General features: G+C 39.2%; 1 protein-coding gene across 1 annotated transcript in view; it reads right to left on the bottom strand.

Moving 5' to 3' along the window:
• The window catches only part of PIAS1 (protein inhibitor of activated STAT 1), a 123,822-nt gene that overhangs the window by 31,829 nt on the left and 76,379 nt on the right, over positions 1-15,614 (bottom strand). Inside the window, exons 3-7 of the mRNA XM_040969018.1 lie at positions 11,839-11,923; positions 11,533-11,580; positions 7,483-7,573; positions 6,812-6,946; positions 305-410 (exon numbers count right to left, since the gene is read on the bottom strand). Coding sequence (XP_040824952.1) covers positions 305-410; positions 6,812-6,946; positions 7,483-7,573; positions 11,533-11,580; positions 11,839-11,923 — 465 coding nt within the window. The remainder of the gene's footprint in view (positions 1-304; positions 411-6,811; positions 6,947-7,482; positions 7,574-11,532; positions 11,581-11,838; positions 11,924-15,614) is intronic.

Genomic DNA, 15,614 nt, shown 5'->3' with positions numbered 1-15,614 from the left:
GAATGCTTTAAATTTATATTTATTCTATAAAATTGTAGTAAAAGCTTCTTCATGTTCATGTACTAGTTTTACAGTGTTAATTTTAAGGCTGATAAATTACAGAAAACAACACATCCTTAATGTAAAAGATATGCTAAGTTCTCTTAGGTTTTGTTTTACAAGGTTCCCGATGTTTTTAATGTTCTAGTTTAAAACAAAACAAAACAAAACAAAATCCTGAAATTTCTTGATTTGAGAAAATACTACTTAATCCTTTAAAAAAAATAGGTGAGCTACATAAATGAAGTAAGTTTATCATACGTACTTAAAGCTCTAGAATGATCCGGATTCCTTATTCCCTTTGCTCGTAACCTCTGAAGAAGAACTGTTGAGGACAACTGTTTTACAAGATATACTGCCATGGAATAGGTCTGGAAAAAAAAAGATGCAGAAAACAAACAACACATGTAAGTAAACAGCACATCTACTGTAACCCCACAGAGGGAGAGTACGACTGCTCCTGAAGACAGCTACTGGGTGTCAGAGCACTGCCCTCAGGTGTTTCCATGGACAGTCACTTATTTCATCCTAACCAAAAGGCTGCTGAGGCAGTCATAAGTCTATCTCCATGCTTATGGATGAGGAGAGTGAAGTATACAGAAATAAAAGAACATGCCCTAAACTCTGCAACTGTCAAGTGACACAACTAGGATTTAAATCCAGGTCTGTCATGCTTATGTATTACCTATCTACCTATACTTGAGCTAAAAACTTAAGGCATTTGTAGGAAAGAACACTGTTAAGGTTAAAGATCAAAGAAGGAAATGTTAAGAGTTATAAACCATATTCGGTAGATAGCAGGTCTAAAAATGGCAGCTATTTTAAAAATTACAAACGAGATTCACTTCCTCATTTGTGACTTTTAACACTTCTTTCTGCCCCTGACTAGCTCTTGAAAAGATGGGGGAATACTAATGATGTTCAAGAGAAGCTGCTGGTTTGGCAAGTGAGTGGATGAACATGCATTACCAGCTGAGGGACCCCGCCGAGGTGGCTCAGGCACAAAGGGTAAAGCAAACATCAGCATGCCAAGACTCAGTGAAGGGACACATGGTAGGATAAGAGGAAGACAAGAAGGGTGGGGCTTAGGAAAGGAAGAAAGAAAAGAAGGCCGCATTATTTTCCATTCAGTATCGGGCTCAAGAGGAAGATCAAGAGACTTGAAAAGAAACGAAAGAAAACTAATTGCTTATGATATATTTTCACACTTGCACAAGGTTTTCAAGGCACTCTAAACATGTACTGAATATTACAGAAGACCTATTAAGATACGAAAGAGCTGGTGAAACTACAACACAAACATATTTAGGTAACCTTCTCATGAGCATGCCACTGCTTGAGGACAGAGTGGGTGTCAAGAACCACCAGGGAGAGTAGGATGGCCCAGTAGCACTGCTTCCTAAGGCCAAGCTAGCCCTCTGCTGCCTTGGTCTCCCCAGTCTATGGGTTCTGAACCTCCTTACCTAGAGGCAGACCCCATATTTCAGTCATATTTCACACTTCTGAAAACATAATCCTTACTTTTGGCAACAAGAAAAGTCATCCTATAGCACCTTCAGCAAGGTCAAACTCTTATTTAAAGTTCAGAAACTTATCCGTGCGCACATGCTACATATTTACTGGGGGTAAAAATGAATTGTCAAAAAAAAATCCAAATTATTTTTATTAATAAATCTCCTGATATATTAATAAAGGACAAATTACCTTGAGCATACACTATGCTAATTTAAAAAAGCTCTGGGGCCAGTCTATGGAACAGCAGATAAAGCCGTGGCCAACATTCTACATGGGTGCCAATTCTGAGTCCCAGCTGTTCCATTTCCAATCTAGCTCTTTGCTAATGCACCCGAGAAAGCTGAGAAACCAGCAGAAGATGGCCCAAGTCCTTGGGTCCCTGTACCCACGTGCCAGACCCAGCAGAAGATCCTGGCTCCTGGCTTAGGTCAGGTTCAGTTTCAGTAGAAGCAGCCAATTGGGACATAAATCAGCAGGTAGAAGAATACTCACTCTTTGTAAACTATGCCTTTCAAGTAAAGAAATAAATCTTTAATAAACAAACGTAAAAGCTTCCTTTGGGGGGGAAAAATCTTATTCACTGCTATTACATATTTGCTTAATACTTCAAGTATGACAGAAGCTACAGGAATGCTAAGTAACATGGTGAAATCATGTGTGGACAGCTTGAATCGTCACAATTTGGAATTACCCTAAGGCTCCATATAAATATTTAACGAGATCAAGTAAAAATTACCACAACAAATTCCATGAAGTATGTTTACTCTAGTCATAACACATAACTAAATAGGTGGCGGGGGTGGGAGGACTACAAAAAGAATGGCAGGTATTGAAAAATGCCATTTGTACTGATAATGTGGGATTCAATTTCCTATAGAAGAGATCACTAGCACAAAGTCCAAAATCAAAGAGTGGTATAGTATTCTGCTAATACTTCTGCTCACCCTTCATAGTCACCTTACTGCATCCAGCGAGAGAGGACCAGATTGCACTACTGGTTTTTTTTTCCCCCCTTCCAGGTTTAATACCTTTATAAAGCCCATAAAATTTTCTCCACACTGAAATATAATCTATGCATCCGAAAGCTTTTACACTTGTATCTAAATAAGTTTTCTATAAATAAGGAGCTTAGTAAATGCTAAATGCAATGATTACCTGGGATAGGAAAAGCAGCTACAATATAGTTATTGTTTTCAGACACTGTACTAGCTATGTCATTAAAAAAGATAATTATAACATTTCTCAACAGCAACCAATTACATAAATTATCTGCAAAATGTTAACAGACTGTACAGTAACTAGAGTATTTTCATAAACTGAATTAAAATATTAAGCATAATTTTCTCTTAATGTTTGACTTCAAAAAGGTCTCTAACTTGTAGGTCAACAAAGTGCAGCAGCCTGGACCCTGCCCTCAGAGAGGCTCTCTGGTTCTCCTCTGGAGCCACCAGCACACTCTTCTCCCACTGGGTCAGCCCTGCTCCTTCTGTGGGCTCTACTTCCTACACAGAAACAAAGCCAAAGGAGAAGGTGGCAGGGAACTTCAAAGTACACTAGACGTAAAACAATCACAAAAACTTTAAAAACCCAATGGCGACGTAAGAGTAAAAAAACCCTGATAAGATGCCAAAGGGATGTTGGTAAAATTCAAAATCTATCTCTGAGAAAGATATCCAGTAAAAGGGGAACATGCGAAAGTATCACCTGTATTGTTAAGTTCCAGCTAGTATAACATTTGTTGTAACAATAGCAGGATTCTCAATGGCACAAACAAAACAAATATGCCCAGTAGTACCTGTTCTATTTAACCCTGTTCACAAGTTTTAGCCAAGAGAATAACAAGAAAAGATGACAAGGATTCGGGTTAGGATAACCTGATCCACCTCATACTCCAAACTGCCTTTTTAGAAATACCAGATTAAAAACGAAAAAGGTATTGGAACCAAAATGCAAGCTTAGGTATGAAGCAAATATCCAACAATAATTGGTTTTTAAATGAAACGAAATCTTTAGAAAATACATTGCAGAAATATTTATAATAGCAATGATCAAACCAATGAGTTAACAAAAATACGCAAGACTAAAGAAACATAAAAAAAAAGATATAAGTAGGTGGAGAAAAATAACTACTAGAATAAGGATATTATACAATATGAATGATAAATTCTCCATACCTTGATTTATTAAAGAAATCTCATCCAAAATTCTCTGAAAGATGGGAAGGAATGGAGACATGACAATTCAACAGTACATCCAGGGACCATGTGTCACTCTCTGAAGGAATTTCAACCTTGCCACTATCCTCAAAGACCTTATTTCTTCCCTTATTCTCAGATGACTTAACTCAAACCTCATATTTTAGAAGTTAAGGGAAGGCATCACCGCTCTAGGATCAAATATGCATAATTATTCATCCTTTAGTCTCCTAGTAAGCAAAAAGTCCTCTCCACGATCACTAGTTACTCCAACCACACGATTCACTATTGATCTTCTGCCCACCTGTCTCCTCTATATTTAATCTTCCACTCTCAAGAATATTCCTGCCATCCTCTTCAACCCTTTAAACACACCCTCCCATGAAGACAAATTATTCCCTCTTCTCTCACTTCAGATTCCCACACACTTACCCTTTCCAAATCTGTTCAATACTGTTTACATTCCTTCCTTTCTGAAGCTTTTCCCCCTTGGTTTCTCCTGTCCATCCTCCTCGCTGCTCCATCATAGATTCCCTGCGCTGTCCGCGCTCATTCTCCCCCCCCCCCATTAACTATAGCATCTCCTCAAGGACAGCATCTCCTCAGGCACGCTTCTCTTCCTACTTGATACATTCCCCTAAGCTATGTCAGCCCTGCATGTGTGGCTCCAACAACCATTAATACACATATGGCTCACATTTTTTTTCTAGCCCAAACTTACTCCCCTAGCCTGCCTGCTCAATTGCCTATTCAGTATGTCTCAAGGGCATCTCAAACTCAAAACCTCCAAAATGGAGTTCTCTATCTAGCAGTGACTATCCATGTCAATAATGTTTAAGCTGATAATTCTGTAAGACCCGCAAATGATGCTATAAATATCCAAATGTGCTCAGCAGAGAAAAGTTTCCCACCTCTGTACTAGACCTTCAATGCCCCCTTTTCCAAAGCAAAGCAAAACACAACACAGTACACCTAACTTCAGTTTTTTTTTTGCATTGTTTGCTTAACCCAGAAACCAGAGGGTTATCTATGATGTCTCTCTTGGAACCCACTTCCAAACCACCCCAAAACTGTAACTCTCCCACTTATCCCTACTTCACAGCCAGCACTGCACACTAAAACAATCTCTTTCATTAATTTTCCGAATAGCTATGTCCCAAAAGACAGCATCTGGCATGATTCTGACCTCTATTCAAATTGTTCACCACCAGAAGAGAAACGATCAAGACACTCAGGGTTGACACTGATTGCCCAGAGGAACACTGGTTCAAGTCCCAGCTGCTAAACCTCTGGTCCAGCTTCCTACTAGTATGCCTAGGAAAGCAGAAGACTGCTCAAGTCCTTGGGCCCCTGGCATCTAGGGAGACTCAGATGGAGTTCCAGGCTCCTGCCTCCCACTGACCCAGCCCCAGCCACTGCAGTCATTTGGGGAGTGACCGAGAGGATGGAAGATCTCCTTCACCGTCTCGCCCTCTTTCACTCTGCCTTATAAACAAACAAACAAATAAATAGATAAATCTTCAGAGAGAGAGAAAACTCTTAAGCTTAATCACCTATGAGGCCCTGTCACTGCTGCCACCCCAGCTGGTGGGCTGCTGTGCAGGTGTCTTCTCTGAACCTTACCTAGGAGATTCCTGGGTGTCTTTTAACTCCTGGACTGATGAGGCTTCTTTGGTAGCCTGCCCGGACCTCTCTCCCTAACTCCAATCTCCCTGCAGTACCTTCTAAACCTCATGTACTTTCATGGTACTTAAAACAAAGAAATTCTTATTTTTTATGTGCTGACCTGGTTCTAGATCCACAGTTCCAGATCCATGAGAGCAAGAAACCTCTTTTTCTTGCTATGGAACTGTCGGTTGTGTTATTATGTATGGCACACAGTAAATTTCGAATACATTAGTGAATAGGATACGAACAAATACCAAAAAGCTATAATTTAAATATTGCTATTTTCAAAACATTTTTCCAGAAAAAAAGAGATTCCCCCCCTTCCCCAAAATATAGAAAAAGTTCAGGATATATAAAAATTAAACATGTAACAGTAAGAATCCCAGGAAATAACTGGCATTTTAAGTTAAAGGTATTAGATCTAGTCACGTAAAAAAAATGAAAGCAATTTTAAAATCACACATCACATAAACTTAAGATACACTGAATATTTAAAGGCCAAACATGACAACTTAAAGAAAAAATATGAAGAGACATTCATTCACTCATGGGAAGGGCAGACAGATCAAGTACAAGGGTAGAGAGAAACAAATTATAAAGGAAAAACTGGGCTAAAATTTGGCCCCATAAAAATCTACTCTCACATATTAAAGAACAAGATATAAACAAAAACAAAATACAAACATATTTACATGTGACAAAAAATTAAGTCTTGACATACCAAGAACTTAAACTCAAGTCAGAGAAACAGACATGGATACCATTTTAAATATAAATAATCACAAAGACATGTTCACTACTGAATGGAATGCTAATGAAGGCAAGTGCTACCATTATTTACCTAATGACATCTGTAAGGATAATAATGAGATGTGAGAATAAGCCATGAAAGTAACAGAATAATTGTGTATAACATATTGGGGTAGGTGATCTTTCAAGGTACACTAAAGTTCGGAAGATTCGGCAGGCTTTGACTCATTTCATTTCTGAGACTCTGACTTAAGGAAAGCATCACAGACACTCATGCCATAGCGACAATGGTCTTCATATTTTTCTGAAATAGCAATGAATCAAGCAATAACCAAGTAAGAAAATAGGATAGATAGCCATTGCATATTCATACTGAATTATGATGTAACCATAAAAAACAAAGCAGAAGGACGTATAATAACATAGGAAGACATTTATGAAAAACTGCTGAGTGAAAAGATTGGGTTACAGCATACTAGATAGTGCTTGATTTTTCAAATGAGAACATGTTGAAAAATCATCGTGAGACAAAAATAAATCCTTTTGCAACTCATTTTATAGTATCATTTGCATATAAGCTCAAGTAGCCATGGTGATTAACCCTTCCTTATAACAAAACTCTGGTAGATACAAAATTTACTTACTCTTCCAATTTCTGCAGTCCAAGAGACAACGATGGTGTTTGGTACTGTTGTGGACAATCGGACAAGTGAAGTTATGTTAATTGGCCGGCTGGGTCGCTTTGGTTCCACACCATTTTTAGTAGGTGGAAGATAACCCTAAGGATGAAATGTAATTTATTTCCACAATCATTTCAACTCCCATTCCTTACAAAAGAATATACTACAGACTATATACTAGAAAATGCTTTCATTACAATGTAGAGAACATTTGCATTTCCAGATAGGCTGCTATTTATCTAAACAATCTGAAGTCTCATTGCAGTAAGTCTGAAAAGATATTACTAATGGAAATTTAAAATCTTTTAAGAATTAGGTGAATTTGCAAATAGCTTTGATAGGTACTTAAGGAGTGTTTTTAAGGGTAACAGTAACAGCCCCCACATAGCCTTTTTCAAATCTCCATTCTACCAGAGGATTACAGGTGGACATGAACCAGCTGACACCCCATCTCCACGGCTTGAGTCCCAGCTGCTGACTGTACAGAGGGGGTACAAGTGCTTCACTCAGTTATAGGATACATGCTCAAAATTAGAAAAGTTTTCTTAATGAATAACTATGGTGAACAACAGCTGTGATGACTTAATTGACAGCTACACCATTAGTGTACTTTAAAAAATAGCTTTAGGACTTACTGGAAGGCTACAAGGTTTCGTATTCACTTTCACACAAAGATTAGGTGGGAAATGATCCTCTTGTGGGCAGCTGGTTTCTGATAAACAAAACCTAAACAATAAAGGACAAGTTAAATATTTTTGTTAAAGGATGACTTCATTAACACTTTCATTCAATAGTTAACCTAAGAGATGGTCAACTAAAACAAAACACAAACTGCATAAACTAGGTATTTCACATGATGAATCAGCATATGTAAACCACCCTAAACTAGATGATTCCATCAACCGTAGGGTTTCAGCAATCTATTCACCTGTAGTTGTCCTCAGGACATTTGCCAATTATTTGTTTAAGTATGTTCTAAGGAGCATTGTTTTCTGCTGATATTAACAGGAGTTAAAAGAAAGAAAAAGGCTCTGTAGTTGAATAAACAGGAAATTTCTGAACCAAAAGAATGAGTGTAGACTTCTTTAATAAAGAACTTCTCAGAGGTTTTTAAATAACATGCACTACAAATCTTTTGCAGAAACATACTACACAATAGTTACAAAATTTATTTGTTTATTCTGATTCTCAGCAAAAACAAAGCAAAACAAAAAGAAAAAACAACTAAAATGTTATAAAGTCATGCCTAGGATCAAGTTCTGTCCAGTAAGCTAATGTCCTCCTTTATTCCTTTATTCTTTAAGGACTGAAAATGTGAAATAACAAGATTACTGTGTTGCATCTATAAAATCTGGAATATAATTTTAGAAACACAAGAAAATAATTTCTAAATTACAAGAATCTTTTGGGAAAACTAAAGATATCTATATAATCTGTAGACTCTCAACTCTATTCTCTGCTACACAAATCACGAAATAAGGATTAATTTTCTATTTAAGACATCTATTCATTTTTACTTCCATATATATCTGAAGCTCAGCCACACTTTTGCAGAACCCTCACGGCACCTTTGAGTTCTACAGTGTAAAGAATAGTCTGTGAAATTCTCTTCATAGCAAACCTCTCTCAACACCCATGAAGTGAGGTCTTTCCCTCCAGGCCATGGAGCCTGTGTGTGGACATGATTACAAAACGACACAATTGTCTATAGCAAGATTTGTGACAAGTGCCTGTGTGCATTTTCCTAAAAAAAAAAAAAAATCATAATTTGAAATTATCAAAGAGATTAGGGATTCATAAAAAAGGTAATAATTACTGTCCTAAAAAGATTTTCTAAAAATAATGCTTAGCAAACAGATGTCAAAGCCCACAGGACCACTTCCAGCCCTAGTAGGCTCTTCCATCACAGGCTAAATCCTTTTACTAAAGATTCATTTGAAAGGCAGAGTTAGAGAGAAGGGAGGGCCAGACATCGAGAAAGAGAAGTTTTCCATCTGCTGTTTTACTTCCCAAATGGCTGTAATGGCAGGGCTGAACCAGGCAGAAAGCAGGAGATCCATCTGGGTTTCCCATGTGGGTGCCGGGGCCCAAGATTTGGGCCACCCTCCATTGCATCAGCAGATTCATTAGAAGGGAGCTGGATTGGAAGCGGAGTAACAGACAAGAACAGATGCACATGTGTTATGGCACCATTGCAGGTGGCAGCTTTACCAGCCACGCCATAATGCCAGTTCTGAGATGGGTATATACTCTTAAAAATCCACTGAGGTTGCTGAGCTAGCAATGGGGCATCTGTGGAGGGAGAGGAACTGTTTTATTAAAACACAAAGAATCACCCAACAACTACCAAATATATAATGGCTCTTCTGTTTACCATTTCTAAAGACAAATCTGTATTAGAAATGGCTAAAGCAGCAAAGCGTGTTGTAGCAAAGGATGTACCAGTTAAGATTCGGGAACATCCACATCTGATATCAACAGTCCCAGATCCGCTTGTGATCCCGTTTCCTGCGTAGGTGCCGTGAGAGGCAGCAGGTAATGACCCAAGTGGAGGGTCCTTGTAACCCACGAGCAAACCTGGATGGAGTGTTGGCTTACCAAGGGCAGCTGCAATGCGACCCAGTGGATACAAGATCTCCCTCCCCTTCCTTTCATTCTTTCTATCTCTCTAAGCAAATAAAAACAAATAAACACAACTTTCTAAAAATGGCTGAAATATGTTTAACCATCAACATTTCCTTGTAACCTCTGAATTAGTTGAATGCTCTAAGAAAGACAACCTTCCTTTGGAATGTTGCAGCTTTAAAAAATACTAAGGATAGTAACTGTATCTTTCAATCCAGGGCTATGGTTTCCAAGGTTTATTTTGGCCTCGGTGCCCTTTCTTTAAATGAAAACTAACCTACAAGGTAAATAAGCAAAACAGATTAAAAAGACAAAAACAGCACTACTTTGGTTCAGTGTTGTGTGTGTACTCTAAGGGTAGCTCCAGTTTGAAAAAAAAAAAAAAAAAACAACATTGTTTTAAAGAATTCTGGGGCCCAGCAGTGTGGCCTAGTGGATAAAGTCCTCACCTTGAAGGCACCGGGATCCCATATGGGCGCCGGTTCTAATCCCGGCAGCTCCACTTCCCTCCACAGCTCCCTGCTTGTGGCCTGGGAAAGCAGTCGAGGACGGCCCAAAGCTTTGGGACCCTGCACCCACGTGGGAGACCCGGAAGAAGTTCCTGGATCCTGGCTTTAGATCGGCATAGCATCAGCCGTTGTGCTCACTTGGGGGAGTGAATCATCGGACAGAAGATCTTCCTCTCTGTCTCTCCTCCTCTCTGTATATCTGACTTTCCAATAAATAAATAAATCTTAAAAAAGAAAGAAAGAAAGAAAGATTCTGCCACACTACCAGTACACACAAAACACAAGCTGTTAAGGTAGGAAGTGAAAAGCAATTTGGAATCTCTGTTGTAGCTCTCCTGTGCTCTCTCACTGTTTTTACCTCTGTGCTTGAAATATTGTATCAGAGGACTCCCCACTGTTCTGTAAGTGAGGAGTAAGTGCTTCAGATCCATCTCTTTGCCGCTTCCTTTACAATTGGTTCAACTTAGAATCCGATTATTGAGACTATCGTATCTGTGTGACTTACCTTTCCCACACTGTGGGAAAGAGACTGAAGGAATCAACTGTCTCATGCTTGTCTCCTATTACAACAAGCCCATGTGGCAGGTAAGCATCTGGGGCAGCAATTGAATGTTGTGTGGGCTGTTCACTGCCCCGAGCAGAGTGCCTGGGTTGGAGGTGGGGTTCTGCTCCTGATGCCAGCTAACGTGCAAGCTGGGAGGCGGCAGGGGATGGTGCCTCAAGCAGCCAAGTCCTTGTCACCTACGTGCGAGACTCACACTGAATGCCCACTTACTGGCTTCACACTGGCTCAGCTGCTGCAGATGCCTTGTGGGAGTGAACCAGCAGATGGAAAGTGTTCACCTAACATTGTGTTCCTCTCTCTCTTACAAATAGAAACCAAAAGGGCTTTAAAAGAACCACAGGAAACACTTATGTTCCTATAGGACAGTCAGTGAATAGTAAGAGCAGAGGAAGATTTTCGATTATATAATCAAGAGATATATTAACTAAAAGATTAGACATTCTAAGGAGAAATGAGTGGGCTAAGAAGAGTCAGAATAAAGCAGCTGCGAGACCATGTGAGAAAATTTTCCTTTAACTCTCTGAACATTCAAGAGGTATCTCATGAAAGTTCTGACTTACAATACATTTAATTTAGTGGCTTAACAATACAGGACAAAGCAAATTAGAATATTTTACTGTGTTATCTCATGAAACACCGTAGAGTTAAATATTAGAATAGTTAAATTATCTAGAATGATTTGCCTCTGATAATAAAGTCCTTGCTTTTATCAAACTTGGTATTGCTACAGAGATGATCATTATGATATTAAAGATGTCACGAGCTGAGGTTTTTCAGTCGATCAGGAGCAAAGTGAAAAAATTAGACAAGATGTGATACATGACTTGCTGTATTAAAATTTAAATTGGAAAAAAAAATCAAGACACTGCCCAACAGAATGCTTTCTCACCCAAATATCTGAACTTAATATTTTCATATGCTTAAAAATTAATCTGTAGGGACTATTACTCTAAAATTTTACGTAAATACTGTAGTTGGCACTGTACCTTAACTGGACCTGCACTGTGAAGTCACATTTGGTCCCGGAAATATCCCTAGAACAGACAGAATGAGAATTACAATTTATAAAATATGCTCATTAAAGTTGGTTGAAAGATACTATTACTCCAGTAAAGTTTTTCAAATTATGAATTATATCTATTCTCAGATCAGCTAAGACAGTAGAACATTTTCAGTTCTAAAATTTGTATGACATTAACTTCTCACTTAGTACACTGCTTTCTGAAATAAATTAAAATAGGCAGTGCTGGAGTCAACAGCCAAATTCCAAGGGAGACTTGAAGACAACTTACATGGAACTACTGATCTGCTGCACTTGCTGCGGTGTCAATGCAAATGCAAAACAGGTTTCTCGGAAGCGCTGACTGTTGTCTGATGCTAAAGAAGACAAAGAGAATTTTTAGTGATTAAATCCATCAACAGAGAGGGCAACAGCAACACACTCACATGTTTCTAATTAATTAGGACGTACGCTAGAGATCACAGAAGGCCATTACAGAACTAAAAATAAGAAACAGGCTGGTTGTCACAGACACAAAAATAGTTAATTCCAGAAATAACAGATTGGGATTCAAATTCAGAAAATACATACCTGAAGAAAGACTAACAGGAAACTACCTAAGCGTACGAATGTTTGCATCTAAAAACCACACTCAAAGACTAATATTATGTAGAATGACATAAGCCCACTCAAACACAGTGCTTTCTGTTGTAGCACAGAAGGTTAAGCCATGCCTTCCATGTTAGCATACCATGGCAGGATGCCAGCTTAAGTCCCAGCTCCACTTTCCATCTAGCTTCCTACTCTTTCCCCAGGCTAGGCAAGAGAAGATATCCAAGCACTTAGACCCATTCACGCGCATGCAGTTCCTCGCGCCTGGCTTCGGCTTGGCCCATCACCAGCTGTTGCAGCCATGTGGGAAGTTAACAGGTAGAAGGAAGAGCTTGCTCTCTCATTCTCCCCTCACTTTCCGTAACTCTGCCTTTCATGAAACGTTTTTTTTTTTAAATCTTTAAAAAAAGAAAATAACGGCTTCTGAGCTAAGTTACATATATACTTGCTTGACTTAAGCTCTACATAAATGAATGGCATTGGTCATTAAGGCAAATGAAGAATTTTACCAATTCCTGTTTTATTAGTCCATGCAAGCTCCTTTTTAAAGGACTCTATTTATTTGAAAGGCAGACAGATATCTTCCATTCACTGTTGTACTCCTCAAGTGGTCTCAATGGCCAGTGTTGGGCCAGACGGAAGGCAGGAACTGGGAGCTCTAGTGAGGCCTCCTCAGGGTTAAGAGAAGTCCGAGTCTGAGCTATCACCTGCTATCTTCCCAAGCACATAAGCAAGGAGCAGAACTGAAAGTAGGAAATGCTGGTGTCACAAGTAGCAGCTTAACCCACTATACCACAATGCTTAGTATCACCATGCCAAGTTACACCATAATCACATATAACTCCTCACCATAATCACATATAATTTCTCCTATTCTTGAATAATTTGATTTTGAAATTCTCTTATTATTTATTTTATTTGAAAGGCGTATTTACACAGAGAAGGAGAGACACACACACATAGAGAGAGACATCTTCCATCTACTGGTTCATTCTCCAAATGGTCACATGGCTGCAGCTGAGCCTGTTCAAAGCCAGGAACCAGGAGGTTCTTCCAGGTGGTTGCAGGGTCCCAAGGACTTGGACCATCCTCTTTTGCTTTCCAAGTACATATGAGGGAGCTGGGTGGGAAGTGGAGCAGTGGAGACAGGAACTGGCACCCATATAGCATGCCAGCACTACAAGGTGAAGGATTAGCTTTGCTGAGCCACCAGGCCAATCTCCCTCTCTTGCCATTATTTCAAAGGAACAAGTCAGCAGAGAAAAAAGAGCAAGCAAGCAGGTGGGTATGCACAGGTCAGTCTAGAGCATGGAGCCCTAATGGACACTGGTACTGACATTCCACACAGGTAAGTCACTAATGGTCAGCACCCCTCTCGGTCACTAACACCTCTTCAAGGACTCGCTATGAGGAAACACTAAGTAGCGACTTACTTTTTGAATCAGAAAAGAAACACAAGTATTTCACACCTGTTTAAACTATTAAGAAAAAATCACTAAGGATTTACCACGTAGAAATTCTGGCTGGTGGGTCAAGTGAGACAAGTGCTAAAAAAGCAGCTGAACTTAAACTGAATTTAATCCTCCTTGCAAGCAACATCTCTTTTACAACTACCCAAACTCACAACACTGCATTAAAATATCTGTACTAATACAGCTCCATGAGGGAAAAGGAAAAAAGCACTGCTGATCTAGAATTTCACCTCAACATAGGAGGTAACGTGGCCAGGCTGGCTGTACACTTCTGCTCTGTGTTTCTGGGAAGGTTTACTCCAAGGACCAGTACTAACCAGAAGAATGACCTTAGGAAACACTGACCCAGTAATGGCCAGAAATCAAGGACTTGAAGTAGAAAAGCAAACCTTTCCTCCTATCAAGAAAGTCGAACAATTAGTTCTTTCAGTTTTTAGAGGGTTTTTCTGATGAAGATTTTAGTCTAGTAGGTTTAGCCTAATTAAGCTCTTTGGATCCATTCGGTAACAGTGCTAAAACAACTTATCAAGGGCAAAAATTTTACTATTTTCCAGGTAAGCTTTTAGATTTGCTTTAGAATGTACAACTGTAGTAAGGTTTTGGACACACTCAGTTTTAGAAGGATAAGATACGATAACAGGGCCCAACAGAAAATGGCTCAATGGCTAAACCCTTACCTTGCAAGTGCCGTGATCCTATGGGGCTCTGGTTCGTGTCCCGGCTGCTCCACTTCCTTCCCACCCCCCACCCCCCAGCTCCCTGCTTGTGGCTGGGAAAGTAGTAGAGTTGACCAGAAGTGGAACAGCCCAGTAACGAATCAGCACCCACATGGGACACTGTGACACAGTCTGCAGCTTTACTCACATAGCACAACACCAGTCCCAACAAATTAATGACGACAAATTTATTATCAGAAATTCTGGCATTTAACAGCTTCAAAATTTATTTTCAGATCAAGATCCTCAAATATAGCTGTACACTGGAATAAACAGATCACACACTAAAAACCAATCAGCCCAAGTTAACTGTCATAGCTAGGTAGTGGGGCTTTTTTTTTAAATTTCAAAGTGATTTTACATGTGTTGTCCTTGTTGGAAATTTTCATCCTAGCCTAATAAGCTGAAGTATCTAGAAAAAGATGTAAAAGGTGGGAAAAAATCAGTCTTAATAAGGATTGATGGCTTAGCACATACTTGGGCTCTCAAAAGTTCATGGAAATGTGTATTATTTTAGAAAATGTGTGTGAATTCTTAAAGTATTTTTTGGTGCTAAAATAACATTTAAAAAATCTATTTATTCATTTAAAAGAATTACAGAGGGAGGGGAATGATCTTTCATCCAGTGGCTCACTTCCCAGATGGCAACAACAGCCAGACTTAGAACAGCCCAAACGCTAGGAGACAGAAACCCAAACACTTGGGCATTTTCCTGCTGTTTTCACAGGTTAATGGCAGGGAGTTGAAGAGCTCCCTGCTTGTGGTGTGGGAAAGTAGCCGAGGATGGCCCAAAGCCGTGGGATCCTGTATACATATGGGAGACCTTGAAGAAGCTTCTGGCTCCGTCTAGCTCAGCTCTGGCCATTGAGGCCACTTGGGGAGTGAACCAGAGAATGGAAGATCTTTCTGTCTCTCCTTCTCTGTGTAAATCCGCCTTTCCAATAAAAATAAGTAAATCTTTAAATAATAAAAAAAAGTTAAATGTGTATCAAGAAAAAAATTATGCAAGCATTTTTAAATATTCTCTGCATAATAAACTTACCTTTCAATCCATTTTCCCCAAACTTGATATATACATATATCATATGCATCAGCATACATACCAATAAATAAATAAATAAATAAATAAATAAATAAATACACAAACAAGAAAAAAGAAAAAAAATAGAGAAAGGCTAGAAAATGAGCCTTGTGGCACAGCAAGTAAAGCCGCTGCTTGGAATGCGCACATCACCCAGCAGAGTACCAGTTAAGAGTCCTAGTTACCA

This window comes from Ochotona curzoniae, unplaced genomic scaffold, assembly GCF_017591425.1.
Source record: "Ochotona curzoniae isolate NIBS_2020 unplaced genomic scaffold, NIBS_Ocur_1.0 scaffold_4701, whole genome shotgun sequence".
Classification (NCBI taxonomy): domain Eukaryota; kingdom Metazoa; phylum Chordata; class Mammalia; order Lagomorpha; family Ochotonidae; genus Ochotona; species Ochotona curzoniae.
This window is presented reverse-complemented; position numbering and strand designations above follow the sequence as displayed.